At 43.9% G+C, this 20,394-nt stretch overlaps 1 protein-coding gene and 1 non-coding gene across 2 annotated transcripts in view; both read left to right on the top strand.

Moving 5' to 3' along the window:
• The window catches only part of LOC126176058 (uncharacterized), a 152,178-nt gene that overhangs the window by 94,043 nt on the left and 37,741 nt on the right, over nt 1–20,394 (top strand). Inside the window, exon 3 of the mRNA XM_049923191.1 lies at nt 4,750–5,064. Within this exon, the coding sequence (XP_049779148.1) occupies nt 4,750–5,064 (315 nt within the window). The remainder of the gene's footprint in view (nt 1–4,749; nt 5,065–20,394) is intronic.
• Trnat-ugu (transfer RNA threonine (anticodon UGU)) lies at nt 8,225–8,298 on the top strand. The gene has a single exon. It is a non-coding gene; the product is annotated as a tRNA-Thr (tRNA).

Below are 20,394 nucleotides of genomic sequence, written 5' to 3'. Positions count from 1 at the left end.
TTGCAGCGCCACTTGGAGTAAGATGGAATAGGTTCGCAATCATCGGGAGTGACACGAAACCTTGCGAATTTTATGGACAAATTGTGGTCATATGCATAGTGCACAAGGCTCAATTTCAGCATGGCTACCATCATAAAAGAAAAACGTCCATAGGCAAATCAACTGCGAAACAAAACCACTACACGATCAGATAATATCCGTAAGAGTTTCCGTCGGATAAAGCCCGTCAGTCGTCAAACACTTTTTCAGCGTTTTCTCATGATTAAATGCATTAACACCTGACAATACTGTGAATTAACTTAACGTTTATTTACCAACTTTCAGAGCGACACTAGTGTCGTACCATTTAGTTACGTAAAGAAGGCACGAGACGAGGGGTTCGAAAATACACTCCTGGAAATGGAAAAAAGAACACATTGACACCGGTGTGTCAGACCCACCATACTTGTTCCGGACACTGCGAGAGGGCTGTACAAGCAATGATCACACGCACGGCACAGCGGACACACCAGGAACCGCGGTGTTGGCCGTCGAATGGCGCTAGCTGCGCAGCATTTGTGCACCGCCGCCGACAGTGTCAGCCAGTTTGCCGTGGCATACGGAGCTCCATCGCAGTCTTTAACACTGGTAGCATGCCGCGACAGCGTGGACGTGAACCGTATGTGCAGTTGACGGACTTTGAGCGAGGGCGTATAGTGGGCATGCGGGAGGCCGGGTGGACGTACCGCCGAATTGCTCAACACGTGGGACGTGAGGTCTCCACAGTACATCGATGTTGTCGCCAGTGGTCGGCGGAAGGTGCACGTGCCCGTCGACCTGGGACCGGACTGCAGCGACGCACGGATGCACGCCAAGACCGTAGGATCCTACGCAGTGCCGTAGGGGACCGCACCGCCACTTCCCAGCAAATTAGGGACACTGTTGCTCCTGGGGTATCGGCGAGGACCATTCGCAACCGTCTCCATGAAGCTGGGCTACGGTCCCGCACACCGTTAGGCCGTCTTCCGCTCACGCCCCAACATCGTGCAGCCCGCCTCCAGTGGTGTCGCGACAGGCGTGAGTGGAGGGACGAATGGAGACGTGTCGTCTTCAGCGATGAGAGTCGCTTCTGCCTTGGTGCCAATGATGGTCGTATGCGTGTTTGGCGCCGTGCAGGTGAGCGCCACAATCAGGACTTGCATACGACCGAGGCACACAGGGCCAACACCCGGCATCATGGTGTGGGGAGCGATCTCCTACACTGGCCGTACACCACTGGTGATCGTCGAGGGGACACTGAATAGTGCACGGTACATCCAAACCGTCATCGAACCCATCGTTCTACCATTCCTAGACCGGCAAGGGAACTTGCTGTTCCAACAGGACAATGCACGTCCGCATGTATCCCGTGCCACCCAACGTGCTCTAGAAGGTGTAAGTCAACTACCCTGGCCAGCAAGATCTCCGGATCTGTCCCCCATTGAGCATGTTTGCGACTGGATGAAGCGTCGTCTCACGCGGTTTGCACGTCCAGCACGAACGCTGGTCCAACTGAGGCGCCAGGTGGAAATGGCAAGGTAAGCCGTTCCACAGGACTACATCCAGCATCTCTACGATCGTCTCCATGGGAGAATAGCAGCCTGCATTGCTGCGAAAGGTGGATATACACTGTACTAGTGCCGACATTGTGCATGCTCTGTTGCCTGTGTCTATGTGCCTGTGGTTCTGTCAGTGTGATCATGTGATGTATCTGACCCCAGGAATGTGCCAATAAAGTTTCCCCTTCCTGCGACAATGAATTCACGGTGTTCTTATTTCAATTTCCAGGAGTGTAATTTACGCGGCGCCTACAGGGCGAAGGGTGGTGAGAGGGAGATGGTGAGCAATATCACGACCAGTGCTAGTCATCTACGGATGCCTGTGAGCCTGGTACCGACCAGCGACTAAGATAGTTATATTTAACACACAAAAATATAAAGGGTTCGCTAAAAGCGCATTAGATCTATCAAAAATTGTGAAATTAAGGTAAGGTGTTGTTGGAGGCGTTTATTAATGATGAATGACGGTGAAACATTATGTTGTAAGAAACTTGCAGTCAATGGTTGCAGTCGTGGACTGCAAGTTTTTTTACAACATATCAAATAAGTTACTATGTTGGCCACACCAAACTTTACCATAATCATTTATAAATACAGTTAAATTCATTATTAAATGAATTAATCGCTCCCACCACTGCATATTGTTATGATTGTAGCAATGTGACAATTATCTGACCATTCTCTTTCTCGAGACCGTATCATTCTGCCAACCGAATAATTATTTTTCTCACCTCACTGGGAATTACACTTTCCCTAGAATTCCTCACACTTCTCGGTGGTGTAAGGAATGACCTCGATGGGCAGCAATGGCTTTATCATCAGTCATTATTTTGAAATACCTATGCCCAGTTCCCAAACAGCCGCTACTGTTAAATAGCTAAGAGTAGCACCAATGGAAGGGAGAAGACAGTCGGCATGAAACGTTCCGAATACTGTCGACACTAGAAGCAAACTAGAAGCAAAATAGCCACCTTATTTCCTTAACCAAACTGAACTATTCGACAAAACTTAACGACTCGTCCGTATTATACCAGTCGTGAAATGGATAAAATTGAGTAGCTATATGTTCTTTTCTATTTGGCCAATATGTTTTTCTAAAATATTACAGGGCGCACCCGTAAATGTTCCAGGGCGCACCAGTGCGCCTTAGCGCACACTTTGAGAAACACTGGTCTAAACCATCGCTTTACCGTCGTTTCAGCCACCGTTGCAGTGGCCTCCTTCTGGGTCCACTGACAGTTTTCACATTAAGACTCGGTACGATACTCAGAAAACTTTTATGCTGTTACGTTCTTTAATAAAAAGACTGAGAAAAATTACATTGAATGAATGTCTGAACTGTGTAATGAGTACTGAGCTCGAATTGTCGTGTTGCGTGTTCTAAGTGCAAGTGGTGTGCTTACACTGTGTTATTGTTAGCAAAACTTTACACAAATTTATTGGTATCTCAGAGAGAGAAATTCCTGACACGAACAAATTTAGAAGATTGGTGAACAACTACCAAGGTTTCAAAATGGCGTCAACGTCCAAAAAGACGGAGAGGACCTTTGTCCGAAGAGCATAAACAGGCACTTCTTGGTGGGCTCAGAAGATACTGGCAGGAAGTCAAAGCTGGAACAAGAACAAGACCTATACACAAAAGTTAAATTGGTTGTTACCACGCAGTCCATAGAGGTTCAACGCGATAGGAAAAAAAAAAAGAAGTTATGACTTGGAATGGGAGGCGATACTGATTATGGTGAATTACTAATTACTAACACTCAGCCTTTTTTTTAGCAAAATTATATTGCAAGTTAGGTTTGTCTTTTCAAAAACATCTGACAACTGAAGTTACATTACTCACAACTGATCCACAAACAATGAGATTTAAACAGCAAGTATTGTCTAACTTGATTAATCCAACATAAATGCACATCATCAAATTACACATAGCTCTGTTAACAAATCTTAAAAACATTACAAAACTGAAATATGTAACTAGCCTTTTTATTTAAACAGTTTACGCACATTCTGGGGTTACTCAACAATTACAAATTATCAGCCAACTTATCTATACTAACGCGCTATCAAAAACAGAGATCATAATTATTTAGTATCTTTCCTTGATTACAAGAAGATTTCTGCTTCCATGCTCAAAAATACTGACGTACCTGTGCTTCACACAGCACACCACAAAAACTGCCTACTCCATCGTCTTTTTCTCACAGACACCTACCTACAACTGAGCGCCCAGCGCTTTCTCACTCCAACAAAGCAGTATCTTTGGCTCTGCGGTGGCGTACAGTCAGCGATCCGCATTGTCGAGCCTTTCAGAGACATTCATCGTTTATAGGATACTAGTTTCATGTCATTTATTAATATTTTTATCTTATTCTGGTGCCACATACAAGTGTGTCCCAGTATACTCCTTCCAATGCCAGCAGATTCATGACAGTTTCAGCCTTATGTGTTATTTTTATTTGATACCTAGTAATTTGATGATAATTAGGTGACCGAAACTGGTTGTGCAAATAAAGAATTTTTCCAGCAGCTCAAGGCTGTAATACGACATCCTTCGGATTCATAAGATCTCTGGGGTACGGCCTCCTAATATTACAAAACTGTTTCTTCCGGTAATCTTTTCTATAATTTAACATTCCAACTCAGAAAATTTTAAAAAATTGTAATCTGTAATGAAAATAAAAACATTGCTTAATTTAACACGTATTATTCTATTTAAAACTTGTGAAAATCGACTAGCTTTATTATACATAAATTCCTTTTCTCTTCTTCTCATCTATACCTCGAGGTATCGATAATTTTTCTATTAAAGTATTTTTCCTGTGATACTATGTACGAGTTAAGTATCGATAATTTACATTCCATACTGGGTCCGTAGGTGAGTGTATCGCAGGGACAGAATGCTCGTTTGTAATACCTACAAGTACCTTCATTCAAATGCAGATGTATGCCGCAGGTCCGAATCCTGCCTCGGGCATGGATGTGTGTGTTGTCCTTAGGTTAGTAGGGTTTAAGTAGTTCTAAGTTCTAGGGGACTGATGACCTCAGAAGTTAAGTCGCATAGTGCTCTGAGCCATTTGAACCATTTTGTATGCCACCAACCAGTCTGCGGATGAGGCCGTGGAGTTTCTGTCTGGCATAGGGTGTCTAATTCTGGGACCTCTGTTTGCAGTTTCAGGCCGACGGCGGCGCCGAAGCTGGGGATGGGCCTCGGTAACTACTACGGGTCGCGGCCAGCGGTGTTGGGTCCTGGGGTCAAGTCCCCGCGGCCGCACGACTTCAAGGTGTTCCATCAGATCCCGAAGTCGTCGCTGCTGCTCAGTCACTACGACCCGTTCTACAGCCCCCTGCTGTCTCGGCTCGACAGCGTCTTCAAGCAGCTGGGCAGCGACTCGGAGTCGTGCCGCGAGCAGCTCGTCTGCGAGATGTACGGCAGCCCGGCGCGCTTCGCGCCCTACTCCAACCTCGTCTCCGCCCAGCTCAGCAGGTAACTGCGTCCGTTTCAATGTTCCCTGGAGGTTACCTCCTTCTCGCATGTTCGGCAACATAGCCTCTTTTTCTACTCTCTATCATATATATTGTAATTTACGAAATCTCTTCGGTAGCTCTCTACATAATGACAAAAAAATGAAATCATACCCAAATGCACATGGTTAAAATGTTTGAAATTTTTGAAAACATACTCAGCGATCTTAAAATTTGTTAAAATTAAAATTTAAAACAGTCTTGATGATTCACCGCTCTGGAGTCTGAAGATGACTCTATGAAAGAGTCGAAACCGGTCACTCACTCCAGTAAATAAATTTAAAAAAATTGCGATCAAGACTGTTTTAAATTTTAATTTTAGCGCATGTTTAAATGGTTTCCGTGGCTACGGAAGAACGAAAGCTCGTAAGTCAAATAGTCAATCTCCAAAATAGTATTTCATTTCTTAAAAGAAGACGCTTATTCCCAAATTTGTGACAGTCGTCAATGTGACACTTGTGCGGAGAAGGATGTGTTACTACTTCTGCAGGGCCCAAAATGCTTCGGGTAGAGCTCATCTGAACAGGCTGTTCCAGAAGTTGGATACACATTCCTGTCTGACTGACAGGAATGTTGAGACAATCAGAAGGAGCAAGTAAGAAACTTTCAGTAGTCGAGACTGCATTAATTCTACTCTATTTTTGACAATCGGTTTCGATAGATATGACTGTCATCTTCTGGTCTCTAACATTATGCATATTCTTGCAATATGTCTCCTATTATGATTTACGACTAAGATGTAATATTGAAGAAAAATTTTTGTTTGACATTACAAGAAATGGAAATGGAAACTGTACATTTACATATCTTAAAAAAATTGTTTGTTACGAAACATTTTTATTGTGAGTTGCAACATCCTGCCATGTTGCAGATTTAAATATGTGATGTTGAAGTGCACTTCATCCTTGTTTCACCAGTCCCACTATATAATATATTCATTCTACGCTATTATACACTGCCGTCGTCAATAATTATACCTCAATGCTCTGATATTTTGTTATGAATGCTTTGTACACACTTTGTAGATAGATGATACCTACTGGATCGAAGCAAGGTAAGCTCCAGTTTGTCATTGTCCATGGTGCCTATAGCAAATCCCTCCCTCCCCTCCCCCGGACGTCAACACTTTATTACTTCAAAAGTTATATTGTGTGTTAATAGTGTGCGTATATTCTGTAGATACTGTACGTTGAACCTACACAAACCCCTCCCATGTTACTTTCGCTGCTACGCCTGTAAACTATAACGTACAGATGTCTGTGTTCGTGTCATATTTGCGCCATATCCCGCCCCCACACCCTCTCTTCTTCCATGATTCCTGTTGCATTTGGTAACTTACAAATGCATCGGACATCTTGCATGGTGCGGTTTTGTTGTTGCTAACACGCAGGGCTTCTCGGCCAACAATGCCACACCATCATTTCATTTCTACCCCCAACAATGACACAGAAATATGCTGTAGCAGAGTAAATACTAAAACTTACCTAACATACATGACTAACCAGGACTTCTGAAGGGTACTATGTGAATGTAAAAAAGTTTTCGCGTACAAATACAGTACAGTTCTGTAATCGTTACAATGTTTAAAAACCAGTCACATAAGTTTGTAATTCTTAAATTTAAAAGAGAATAATTAACGCTTTGATTTTACGATGCCTATGTAAGACCCATCGAATGGCTGTAAATACGTACACATCTTTGCCTCACTGTCATCCATTGGCACCATATTCCTCGCCTAAGGTGGATCTTCACTGTATGGAATATGTCATACACATGTGGACAGATGCGCATTTCACTCTTTATTGTGATTTTTAAGACTTAACAATTACTTGTGAGCGGCAGGTATATGGACATGTGCACAAGGTGCTTCCTAACTGGAAATGTTTTACTTCTGACAGACTTTTACATAGTGTGCTATACTTTATCCACCATAATGATAACATGACATGAGGTTCTAACTCACGATGAGCACGTTTTGTAACAAACAATTTTTGAAGGTATGTGAATGTACAGTTTCCATTTTCGTTTTTTGTAACGTCAAACAAAACAATATTCTCAAAAGTTGTGTCATAATCGTAAATCATGATAGAAGATATATTCCATGTATATGCATTATCCAGAATGAAATTTTCACTCTGCAGCGGAGTGTGCGCTGATTTGAAGCTTGCTGACAGATTAAAACTGTGTGCCGGGAAGTTTCAAATATATGCATTATGTTACTGACCAGAAGACGACAGTTAAATCTGTCGAAATCGGTTGTCAAATATAAAGAATAATTTATGTGAACTTTATCGCTCGAAGTTTTTCACCGGCCTGTGTGTCGGTACTTGCAGTGTACTGTTGGGAAGAGCCACTTGAAGCACACTATTTGTGCAATTGTTCATATTTCATACATTTCTTGCTCCGCGCCGTCACCATTATGACGGCAACCCTATGTCGCTATGACGTCATTCTACTACGTAGCTGACTTGGGCTCCCTGCTCATTTACGATGTCACAATAGTTTCCGCGTTCACTGCTGCACCATCAGCAATTCTTTCTCACTGCAATTCCATCTGGCTGTTGACCCGTTCTGATCTGCCCGTTGCGTTGCCAGGAAAGGTCTTTCAAATTTTTCTGGCTCCACCAAGGAAACTATTCTGCTGTGCAACAGATGATTGCTATTTTGAAACGTTTAAAACAAGTGTACGTGGATTGAACCTGTGTCTCTCATGATGGGCTTCTAAATTGGTATCATCCCGTCCTGAGACAGAGATTATTGGTTGCAATTACCTTTTCAATTAATGTTCGTGGAAACCAGTTGCCGCCTTGTTCGTGCCCACAAGGTAAACGAAGAAATATCCTAACACATAAGAATGTATATATCGGACATGTCCGAAAGAACAGATACCATCTTAGTATATATATATAGTTAAGACTCAACGGCCACTTGACCATCTTCTTCTTCTTCTGTGCGAATGCACAATCGGTGCCCGAACTCTTACGGGAATCGGCAACGCGCAGCGAGTAATGAGTATAATGGGTGGGGGCACTACGAATGTAGTGCGGGACAATACGTTGAGAATGTGCGTTTCGCGGGAGGCGTGTCAGAGATAAATCCCTGCAGTCGCGCTGTCCTCTGTGTCCTCGGTGGCTCAGATGGATAGAGCGTCTGCCATGTAAGCAGGAGATCCCGGGTTCGAGTCCCGGTCGGGGCACACATTTCCATCTGTCCCCGTTGACGTTTGTCAACGCCTGTAAGCAGCTAATGGTGTTCATTTCATTGTTAACATAAGAATGTATCCAGGCATAGCACATATTTCCATGAGATGAAATGTGCGTATGGCTAGGGCAGAAAATCTCCGACCCGGCCAGGAATCGAACCTGGGTCCCTCCCATGGTATTCTGCCGCGCGGAGTGGTCACTCACCTATGAAGGCGGACATTGCCCTTGAAACATTGGTTGCGTATTGAGGAGATACACCTTCTAGACTTCTATAGCTATTTTGTCGACCAATGATTCGGAACCTTTGGGCTAACAACGTCTCTGAAACATGAAGCTGAAGAATAAAATATTAATATCAAAAGGTCATCCAAATATTCACTCATCATTAAAAAGATATCTTCAAAACGCAGAGTACCACGGCCACCAGGTTTACAAATTAATTTTAAGCCTTAATGGAAAAAGAATAAAGACCTTAAAAGATTCCAAATTGACAGCAGCTTAAAATAGTTTGCGTGGGCTACACACAGAAACTGCAGTGAACAAGAGAACTCCGCAGTCATTTTCGAATTTTGTAACTATTGAAAAACTGCAAAATGGTTAAAATTTCATCCTTGTAGAACAGTGAAATGTTGTCCTTTCTTCAAAGCCATGCAGCTTGCCAAATTGCAGAATTATGTGTGTTTTGACAACAAAATCAACACTGGAATATAAAATGTGTCACTGAGATGCTGGAAAGGCTGCGAAGTCAGAGATACTGAAATATCTGATCGATATGATCATTCATCCTACATTTCCGGAAAGTGGCGACAACGACACTAGCTTTCATTTAAAGTGAATCTCAGTATTTCCCACTTGTCAGAGTTTGTGTGGTTAACAGGCCGATATTTCATCTCAAGACCGGTTATCGGCGCAAGTCTGCAGAACCGGCTGTTCGCTGACTCAGCAACGTAACTAGTTCTGTGACCCTCTGGAATTCCCCACCTGTCTCTCCCTCTTTCTCTCTCTCCCTCTCTTTGTCACCTTCAATCACGTTAAACATACAGTACCTGTACGTTGTATCCCTTTACCGTTCATCTTTCTTTGTGATTCTAGGAGCTCGGAAAATATTAGCTAGTGAATGTCTTGTTTGAAAATACTCGTATCTTTATTTCTTTCCAAACGGGTAGCATTTCATTCGTCTTCACCGTCGGCTTTTTCAGCTATCCAAGTGCACTATTAGGATCCTTCTTTATTTTTCAGGGTAATTTCTATGGGTATTCCATTTTCCAAGAAACATTGAGTCTCAGCTTCATCTTCGATAAGAGTAGAAGCTGAAGCAATGAAATGAAATTTGTGCCTCAGTTGGGAATTGAACACAGGTCTCCTGCTTACTATACAAATATGCTAACCAGTTCACAACCATAGAATTGTGGCAAATGTGCTAACCACTACACAATGCTACGGTGGTGTAGTGATTAGCGCACCTGTCTTGTAAGCATGAGATCTGAGTCCAAGTCCCGACTGTTGCACAAACTTTAATTCATTCCTTCAGCTTATCTCCTTAAATTCCAGTGTTAGATGCAGTTCTTCAGTTTATCTATTAATGACATAGTGATAGTTTTTCAATAAGGCTATACTCGTAACTATGTTTTTGACATACTTGTGAGCTTCTTTTTCTGCCACCCAGCTGAAGTTGAAATAGTTCTCCATCCCCTCCACTTCTACTTCAACGACCTTTGTTCCCACAGAATTATAATAAATCAATGATTTATCATGGAGTTTGAGTAATTTCCCAAATTCATCATTTGAACCATATGCGTGAATAAAACTCTATGCCACATTTCACCAGATTTGCAGAAACTGTAGAAATGTGTATCATTCCTGAAAAAATAATAAAGCAATTGTTTAGAGCTTTCTTTCTATTTCTTGTACACAATCGTTGTACAAAATGGTAGAACTGGATTTAATAGTTGTTTCAAATGTGGTGTAGCCAATGTTTTTGTTTCTTATGGTGGATGTTGCTGTACAGCTTTTGATACTGAACATTATTCCATGTCAGGGGGTTTTCTTTACTCAGCATTCTGAGGTCAATTCCAAGATTGTTCTCGATTAACACTCGATTAAATGAAGGTGAAACAATTGTAACACCTTATTAACTTGTATTCCAGTTTTACGTCTTTATATCCCCTTTCAAAGCAGTTACTGGCATTACAGACTCGATCTTAAAACAGATATGAAATAACCCTTCTACAAATTTTGAAACTCGTGATAAAGTTACTTACTTCGTTCCCGTGCCCATGGAGAAGTTCATGTGAACATTGATTTTGCCAGCTTCAGTAACAAAATATTTGTTTCGTGGATGCTTGTTTTATTACATTTCTCTATTTGCATTTATCTATTACGGTTACAATCGTGTTAGTGGCATATATCCATTAAATTTTTGTGGGTAGTCACCACAAACGTGGAAATTTGAAGAATGGCGTCATTCGCATGAGGTTGTTTATTTATGTGAGTACTTACAAAGCAATACCATCTAGATTTGAGCGAGTACTCAATTTTTTGTCAGAAAGTAACATCTCTGTGTACGGACATTTTCTCCAAATATGATGCCTAGATTAGGAAGGCTGATTAAGAGTGTTACCACCTTCTCAAATTCTCGACTGGGCTTGCTACTGTCGTGTGCATTTTATAAGTGAACAAAATTATAATCAGGCAGTAGGTTGGTTTGATCACGGTGATCATACCTGACTGACCGGGTATCTTTGTATTTCTTCGACTATTGAGCCACTAGAGCACCACACTGACAAAGGGATTTATAATTTAATGCGTAATCCGATAAGGTGTGTGAGTAGCTAATTTTTATTAACAGTACGTTACCAATGGTGCAGTATGTGTGAATCCCCTGTCAACTAAACTGACGATTCCGTTTTTCATATCTTTCATAAAAAATTTTCTTCGGGATGAATAATATTTTGATTCGTAAACCAATTTTTTTAATGTGACAACTGTTATGAAATCGAAAAATTGAAACAGCGGTCTCAGTCCCATGGCGAGTGAAAACGGAGTTACCTGACACACAAGCAAGTTTATTTTAAATTGATAATTATGTTTCGCCAAATACCCACTGACAAGTGAAAACAAATGTCGAGGGAAATATCTACAGCATTCGTTTTATATTTTTTCTTTTCTACTCTTTCTAATACATGAAAATAGAAAATAGAGGTGTCATGCTGTTCTTAAATTGTGTAAGACTTCATCTAAATCACTCTATAGAATATAAAAACGTCGTAAACACATAAGAGGAGCTGTTTTGATCACTGTAACTGCTATTATGTTAAACTGAAACATGTTACCGGTAGAATTAACCGGCAAAAGCACGGGAGGTGGCGATGTACGATTCACGATCACCCAAATTTTTGCTGATATGTAGCGTTAAATCTCGTATTTCGGTGCTCTCGCTCATGTAATGAGGAATAGAAACACGCATGACCTGTGTCAGTGTTTGCTTCGGATGAATTAGAAATAGGAAGTGTGTTATGTAATTATAAATTATATAGAGTTATAATTTCATTTTGGGTAAGCAATTTATAATGCATATCCTGAAGCAAATCAGTAATACATTTTGCCGCAGTTTGTACAACAACAGATACTGCATTTTGGAATCATAGTACATTTTTCATTTTTTTATGTAGCAATTATCACGATTTGCCAGACCCTTACGTATGATGCAAACAAATAAATAACCTGAGACATCGCTGTAAGTGCCCTGTCTGTCGGACAATATTCAGAGAATCCTTTTGGTAGCATTATATCGATCCCTGCTCTGCACAGGCGCCGTTTTGATCCGCTGCCTTCCTCTAACAACAAAGGAAGGAACTTTACAGGCGCACTTTACAGCCAACTACACTAAACAAATTCATGGGTGTCAAAAAGCACAATTCAAGAAGAATTCATAAAAATAGGGCAAGTGTATTTACTTACCGAGATCTTCCAGACACGACCTCATTCTGCTTCTAGTGAGACGGCTTCAATCTCCGCAAAGTGTTACACTTGTCACGGAAAAATAAAGTGCATAATCGTCTCCACTGAACGCTCAAAAAGAGCAGAACTAACGAAACAAGGATCAATAGCAAGAAAATCCCACGTTTAATTCCAATCCTCTGCTCGTCATCACGATTCCAATGGCGAGTGGTGGAACTTTCACCGACGCAGAAAAAAGCTGCCTCTTCGCGTGAGTGTAACGGTAATCAGGGACGGACAGGAAATTCGCAGCCGGTTGGCGCACTTCGGCCGCGAAATACATCAGCAGCCTGGCTTCTACTGGGTAGCGAGCACGAGGTGGAGACGTCCCAGAGGTCACCGTTCGGAAGGTTGGTCGTGCGGGAAAATCTAGTAGCGTCGTTTGTCAGTAGGAAGATGTCATTTACGTCTCATCATATTCTGAAAATTCATCTAGCGAGGAGTGTTTTCATGAATTTGGTAGTGACATATTTATACTCAGCAAATCTATGTCAAGCGCACAGCAGAGGATACTTACTATAGAACCACTCTTTTTCCATTTCTTGTATTCACGAGTGGACTGCGGGGGAAATGTCTGCTTAAATTGTTCACGGAGTGATTAATCTTATCTTGCGTTCATTGGTCCTACTTGAACGAGACACAGCAGTGCTCACGTACTGCTGTTTCTCGGAACTTTGTAAGCAGACTTTCGTGGGGTAACTGGCGTCTTTCTTCAAACACCTGCCTCTTTAGATTTCTCATCGTTTCAGTGACTTAACTTCTGCCCAATTGTGCTGCAAGTCTTTGTATACGTTCAGTATCTGCAGTTAGTTCTCTTGGATATAGGTCCCTCGAGCTAAATTGGGCAACATGATTGTTTTGCACTCAAACTGCTTCAGGTGAGGCACCTAAAACGGGCCACTCCCAAGTATCCAGAATGAATAAATAAATAAGCGTTTGGAAAAGGGCACAGGTCATCCCCGTTTTCAAGAAGGGACGTCGAACAGATGTGCAGAACTATAGACATATATCTCTAACGTCGATCAGTTGTAGAATTTTGGAACACGTATTATGTTCGAGTATAATGACTTTTCTGGAGACTAGAAATCTACTCTGTAGGAATCAGCATGGGTTTCGAAAAAGACGGTTGTGTGAAACCCAGCTCGCGCTATTCGTCCACGAGACTCAGCGGGCCATAGACACGGGTTCAAAGGTAGATGCCGTGTTTCTTGACTTCCGCAAGGCGTTCGATACAGTTCCCCACGGTCGTTTAATGAACAAAGTAAGAGCATATGGACTATCAGACCAATTGTGTGATTGGATTGAAGAGTTCCTAGATAACGGACCGCAGCATGTCATTCTCAATGGAGAGAAGTCTTCCGAAGTAAGATTGATTTCAGGTGTGCCGCAGGGGAGTGTCATAGGACCTTTGCTATTCATAATATACATAAATGACCTTGTGGATGACATCCAAAGTTCACTGAGGCTTTTTGCAGATGATGCTGTGGTATATCGAGAGGTTGTAACATTGGAAAATTGTACTGAAATGCAGGAGGATCTGCAACGAATTGACGCATGGTGCAGGGAATGGCAATTGAATCTCAATGTAGACAAGTGTAATGTGCTGCGGATACATAGAAAGATAGTTCCCTTATCATTTAGCTACAAAATAGCAGGTCAGCAACTGGAAGCAGTTAGTTCCATAAATTATCTGGGAGTACGCATTAAGAGTGATTTAAAATGGAATGATCATATTAAGTTAATCGTCGGTAAAACAGATGCCAGACTGAGATTCATTGGAAGAATCCTAAGGAAATGCAATCCGAAAACGAAGGAAGTAGGTTACAGTACGGTTGTTCGCCCACTGCTTGAATACTGCTCGGCAGTGTGGGATCCGTACCAGATAGGGTTGATATAAGTGTTAGAGAAGATCCAACGGAGAGCAGCGCGCTTCGTTACAGGATCATTTAGTAATCGCGAAAGCGTTACGGAGATGATAGATAAACTCCAGTGGAAGACTCTGCAGCAGAGACGCTCAGTAGCTCGGTACGGGCTTTTGTTAAAGTTTCGAGAACATACCTTCACCGAAGAGCCAAGCAGTATATTGCTCCCTCCTACGTATATCTCGCGAGGAGACCATGAGGATAAAATCAGAGAGATTATAGCCCACACAGAAGTATACCGACAATCCTTCTTTCCACGAACAATACGAGACTGGAATAGAAGGGAGAACCGATAGAGGTACTCAGGGTACCCTCCGCCACACACCGTCAGGTGGGTTGCGGAGTATGGATGTAGATGTAGATGTAGATGTAGACGTAGATTTTCGCCAAGCGGAAAATATGACAAATTTCCTGACGTACGCAAGCAATTTTTATCGTTTTTGCTCACCGAAGTACGACACCGACTTCGTTTCTTCCTGATGGAACTACATGCTTTATCTATGGTAATTTGAAAGAGGCGCCTAAGAGAACTTCAACGATATGATGTGTATAGGACTTTATCAAAGAGTACCAGGATAACAGCGCCGGAAACCACTGTCCCGCCGCCATAATAAGTTTCATGCAAGTAGCCCTATTATACCAAATGTAAACAAATATGTAAGTCAGTTACGGTTCGTGTGTTAAGATGTGCGCTTTAAGCCAATGGGTCTCTGCTCTGCTGTTGTAGCACTCAGATAACTTGCCTCGTAAGGTTATCGAGACATTCGCAATGTACAAAAATGGTTCAAATGGCTCTGAGCACTATGGGACTTAACTGCTGAGGTCATCAGTCCCCTAGAACTTAGAACTACTTAAACCTAACTAACCTAAGGACGTCACACACATCCATGCCCGAGGCAGGATTCGAACCTGCGACCGTAGCGGTCGCGCGGCTTCAGACTGTAGCGCCTAGAACCGTTCGGCCACCCCGGCCGGCCGCAATGTACAGGACAGTCGAAAAAGTTAATATTGTTTATAGGTAATGTCCGCAAATCAGTAGAGCAGCAATACTGTTGTACGCCGAAGAGTGTCCACATCGTGCCAAGCACTCGCGATCTCTCTTTGCAAACATTATTTAAAAGAGTTATAGAAACTGGAAGTGTGGAGAATAAAAGGAGCCATTGAAAAAGAAGAGCAGCGGACGAAAGAAATTAAACTAACATTTTAGCAGCAGTAATGCACAATACAAATGCCACTAAGAAGCACCATGCAAAATTTTGTTTATGGCAGAAGCATCGTTATGCGTCGTTTACAAACCATGCGCAAGTCAGCCTTCGCGAAATACACTAATCACCAGCTGAAAATCAACGCTGACTCAAAGAAGTGGATAAAAACAACGTCCATATTCTGTCAAAGTCTGGCGGGTGTTTTTAAAAAGTCGCGCCATTGGTCCCTGTTATGCTGTTGGGAATCTAAATACACTCAAGTGTCTCGAGTTCCTAATATATTCTGCTGCCACAGTTATTGGAAGACATCCCATTGAACAAAAGATATTCAGTGTGGTACCAACATGATACTAACATGTTGATGTCCCTCCCATTCCGTATATGTAAAGCCAGACTCTCTGATTATAACATCTGGAGAGCGTTATAACTGTCGTTCCGGAAACTCAAAATGGTCTGCACATACACCAAATATATTATTATCTAAGGCGAAAATTATAACAAGATGTCTACTAGGAAATACTGACGACTCCCGAAGGCATGAAATGCCTTGTAACACCGGTCTGTAGCTCATTTAACTCCAGATGACATTCAAAGTGTAGTATGGTTTCACCAGAATCACTTTACACTGAGGTGACAAAGATCAAGTGCTATCTCCCAGGATCGTGTGGGACCTTCTTTCTCCCGGCGTAGTGCAGCAGCTCGACGTGAAGTGGACTCAGCCAGCCGTTAGAAGTCCCCTGCAGTAATACTGAGCCATGCTGCCTCTATAACCGTCCATAACTGCGAAAGTGTTGCCGGTGTAGTATTTTATCAGGAACGGACCTCTCGATTATGTCACATAAATGTTCGACGGTATTCATATCGGACCAGCTGGGTGACCAAATAATTCGCTCGAACTATCCAGAATGTTCTTCAGACAATAGCGAACAACTGTGGCTCGGTGCCAAGTCCATGAATAGCTTCAAATAGTCTCCAAGTAGCCGAAAATAAACAATTGCAGTCAATAATCGATTCAGTTGAACCAGGGGACCAAGTCCATTCCATGTAAACACAGCGCATACCATTACAGAGTCACCTCCAGCTTTCACTGTGCTTTGTTGAGAACTTAGGTCCATGGCTTCGTAGGGTCACACTACACTCGAACCATACCGTCAGCTCTTACCAACTGGACTCAGGGCTCATCAAGGCAGGCCGCAGTTTCCCCTTTTACTAAGGTCCAGCCGATATGGTCACGAGCCCAGGAGAGGCACTGCAAGCGATGACGTGCTGCTAGCAGAGGTAACCGCGTCCGTCGTCCGATCCCATAGTCCATTTACGCCAAATTTCGCCGCACTGTCCTAACAGATACGTTCGTCGTACATCACAGATTCATTTCTGTGGTTATTTCACGCAGTGTTGCTAGTCTGTTAGCACTGACAACTCTACGCAAACGTTGCTGCCCTCGGTCGTTAAGTGAAGGTCGACGGCGACTGCTTTGTGCTCGGTGAGAGGTAATGCGTGAAATTTGGTATTTTAGGCACAATGTTGACAATGTGTTTCTCGGAATATTGAATTCTCTAACGATTTCCTAAAGAAAATGTCTTTTGCGCCTGGGTCCAATTACCATTCCGCCTTCAGTGACTGTTAGTTCTGATCGTGTGGCCACAATCCCGTCGGACACTTTTCACATAAAACGTCTGAGTACAAATGACAGCTCCGCCAAGGCACAGCTCTTTTGTGCGTTGGGTTCTCGATACTACCGCCACGCACCGAGCGAGGTGGCGCAGTGCTTAGCACACTGGACTCGCATTCGGGAGGACGACGGTTCAATCGCTTCAGGCAAATGCCGGGATGGTTCATTTGAAAGGGCACGGCCGATTTCCTTCCCCATCCTTCCCTCACCCGAGCTTGTGCTCCGTCTCTAATGACCTCGTTGTCGACGGGACGTTAAACACTAATCTCCTCCTCCCCCACTACCGCCACGCGTATACGAACATATCGCTACCCCATGTCACCTCAGAGCACAGCGTGTAGCAATGACCAACATCAGCATTTGAGCCCTTGGTATAGGTTAGGTTGCGTTGTTTGGGAGAAGAGACCAAACAGCGGGGACGACGGTTCAATCCCGCGTCCGGCCATCCTGATTTAGGTTTTCCGTGATTTCCCTAAATCGCTCCAGGCAAATGCCGGGATGGTTCCTTTGAAAGGGCACGGCCGACTTCCTTCCCCGTCCTTCGTTAATCCGATGAGACCGATGACTTCGCTGTCTGGTCTCCTCCCCCAAAACAACCCAACCCATCAGCGAGGACATAGGTCTCATCGGATTAACGAAGGACGGGGAAGGAAGTCGGCCGTGCCCTTTCAAAGGAACCATCCCGGCATTTGCCTGGAGCGATTTAGGGAAATCACGGAAAACCTAAATCAGGATGGCCGGACACGGGATTGAACCGTCGTCCTCCCGAATACGAGTCCAGTGTGCTAACCGCTGTGCCACCTCGCTCGGTGCCCTTGGCACCCTTGGTATGACATCCGTGATACTAACCATACAAACGGTGCCTGCGTTAACATATTTAATTAAATTCGGTGTCATGGGGCAAACGTATGGAATCTCTTCTACTGGCGGTGGGACAGTCGCTTGCGGCGCTGTTACCTTCATACTCTTTGATCAAGGGTGATACATGTTATGTCGTTGAAGTTGTCCTAGAAGCTTCTTCCAAATGCCACAGAAAAAGTATATAGTCCTAACAGAAAAAAACGAAGTCGGTATTGTAATTCGGCGACTGTAAACGATGAAAATTAGTTACGAACGTCATGAAATTCGCCATATTTTGCGCTATAAGTTGGCGAGAAACGCACCTCGATATGTTCGTTCATCATGGATATATTTGCGGTGGCCTGCTTCAGTTGCGTCATGCTGTATACTCCGCAGGCCACCACACGTTTCATGTTGAACTGCCACTGCTACTCGTTTCCTTTCCTGTTTCACTCGCAACTGGAGCCATGCAAAAATAACTGTCTACGTGTTTCCGCGGGAGGCCTGATTTGTCTTGCCTTTTCCTCGCGGTCTTTATGCAAGGTGTATGTTTGTGGCAGCAGCAGGATTTGCAGTCTGTCGCAAACGCCGATTCTCTTAACTTCCTCGGTGGTATCTAGCGAAAATAACCTCTCTTCCCTAAAATGATCCTCATTTGACTTCACGGAGCATTTCTATAATACTCCTGTGTTGACCGAACCGTAACACATCCAGCAGTACGCCTTTGAATTGTTTCGATGTCTTCCTTTAATCCTATCTAGTAGAGACACTAAACACTTGAATAGTTCTCAAGAGTGGCTTGTACAAGTATTCTGTACGATCTTTCCTTTATAGATGAGCTATGCTTACCTAGAATTCTCTTAATTAATAGGTGTCGATGATAAGCCTTCCAGTTCATGTCTCTCTGCAATGTTACACTTAGATGTTTAATTGATATGCCTGTGTCAATCATCGGACTACTAGTATTCGTTCATTACATAAATGCTGTTCCTGCTTATCTGCATTAACGTGCATATCTCCACATTTATCACATCAAACTGAAAATCTATCCGAGTCATCGTGTATCCTCCCACAGTCACTCAACGACATTTTCCCGTACCCTGCAGCTTTATCAGCGTACAGTGACAGACAGATCGCTTAATGTACACAGGGAACACGAGCAGTCCTATCACACTTCACCGAGGATTTCTAACCATAGTCTTGTCTCTGATAAGCACTTGCCGTCCTGGACATCGTACTGGATTCTGTTACTTAAAAAGTCTTCGAGCCACTAAGATACCTGAAAACCTATTAAGTATGCCCGTACCTTTGTCAGTGGTCTGCGATGGAGCCTGTTTCAAATGCTTTCTGATCGACTGCAGGCTGACTGCAATTGCCGGCACTTGTACAATGAACCGAAGTCTTTCCTCTGTTTCATACTTTAGAAATATACACTCCTGGAAATGGAAAAAAGAACACATTGACACCGGTGTGTCAGACCCACCATACTTACTCCGGACACTGCGAGAGGGCTGTACAAGCAATGATCACACGCACGGCACAGCGGACACACCAGGAACCGCGGTGTTGGCCGTCGAATGGCGCTAGCTGCGCAGCATTTGTGCACCGCCGCCGTCAGTGTCAGCCAGTTTGCCGTGGCATACGGAGCTCCATCGCAGTCTTTAACAATGGTAGCATGCCGCGACAGCGTGGACGTGAACCGTATGTGCAGTCGACGGACTTTGAGCGAGGGCGTATAGTGGGCATGCGGGAGGCCGGGTGGACGTACCGCCGAATTGCTCAACACGTGGGGCGTGAGGTCTCCACAGTACATCGATGTTGTCGCCAGTGGTCGGCGGAAGGTGCACGTGCCCGTCGACCTGGGACCGGACCGCAGCGACGCACGGATGCACGCCAAGACCGTAGGATCCTACGCAGTGCCGTAGGGGACCGCACCACCACTTCCCAGCAAATTAGGGACACTGTTGCTCCTGGGGTATCGGCGAGGACCATTCGCAACCGTCTCCATGAAGCTGGGCTACGGTCCCGCACACCGTTAGGCCGTCTTCCGCTCACGCCCCAACATCGTGCAGCCCGCCTCCAGTGGTGTCGCGACAGGCGTGAATGGAGGGACGAATGGAGACGTGTCGTCTTCAGCGATGAGAGTCGCTTCTGCCTTGGTGCCAATGATGGTCGTATGCGTGTTTGGCGCTGTGCAGGTGAGCGCCACAATCAGGACTGCATACGACCGAGGCACACAGGGCCAACACCCGGCATCATGGTGTGGGGAGCGATCTCCTACACTGGCCGTACATCACTGGTGATCGTCCAGGGGACACTGAATAGTGCACGGTACATCCAAACCGTCATCGAACCCATCGTTCTACCATTCCTAGACTGGCAAGGGAACTTGCTGTTCCAACAGGACAATGCACGTCCGCATGTATCCCGTGCCACCCAACGTGCTCTAGA

The sequence above is a fragment of the Schistocerca cancellata genome, chromosome 3 (genome assembly GCF_023864275.1).
Source record: "Schistocerca cancellata isolate TAMUIC-IGC-003103 chromosome 3, iqSchCanc2.1, whole genome shotgun sequence".
NCBI classification, from domain to species: domain Eukaryota; kingdom Metazoa; phylum Arthropoda; class Insecta; order Orthoptera; family Acrididae; genus Schistocerca; species Schistocerca cancellata.
The sequence above is the reverse complement of the archived record's forward strand: the minus strand, read 5'-3'. Positions and strand labels throughout refer to the sequence as shown.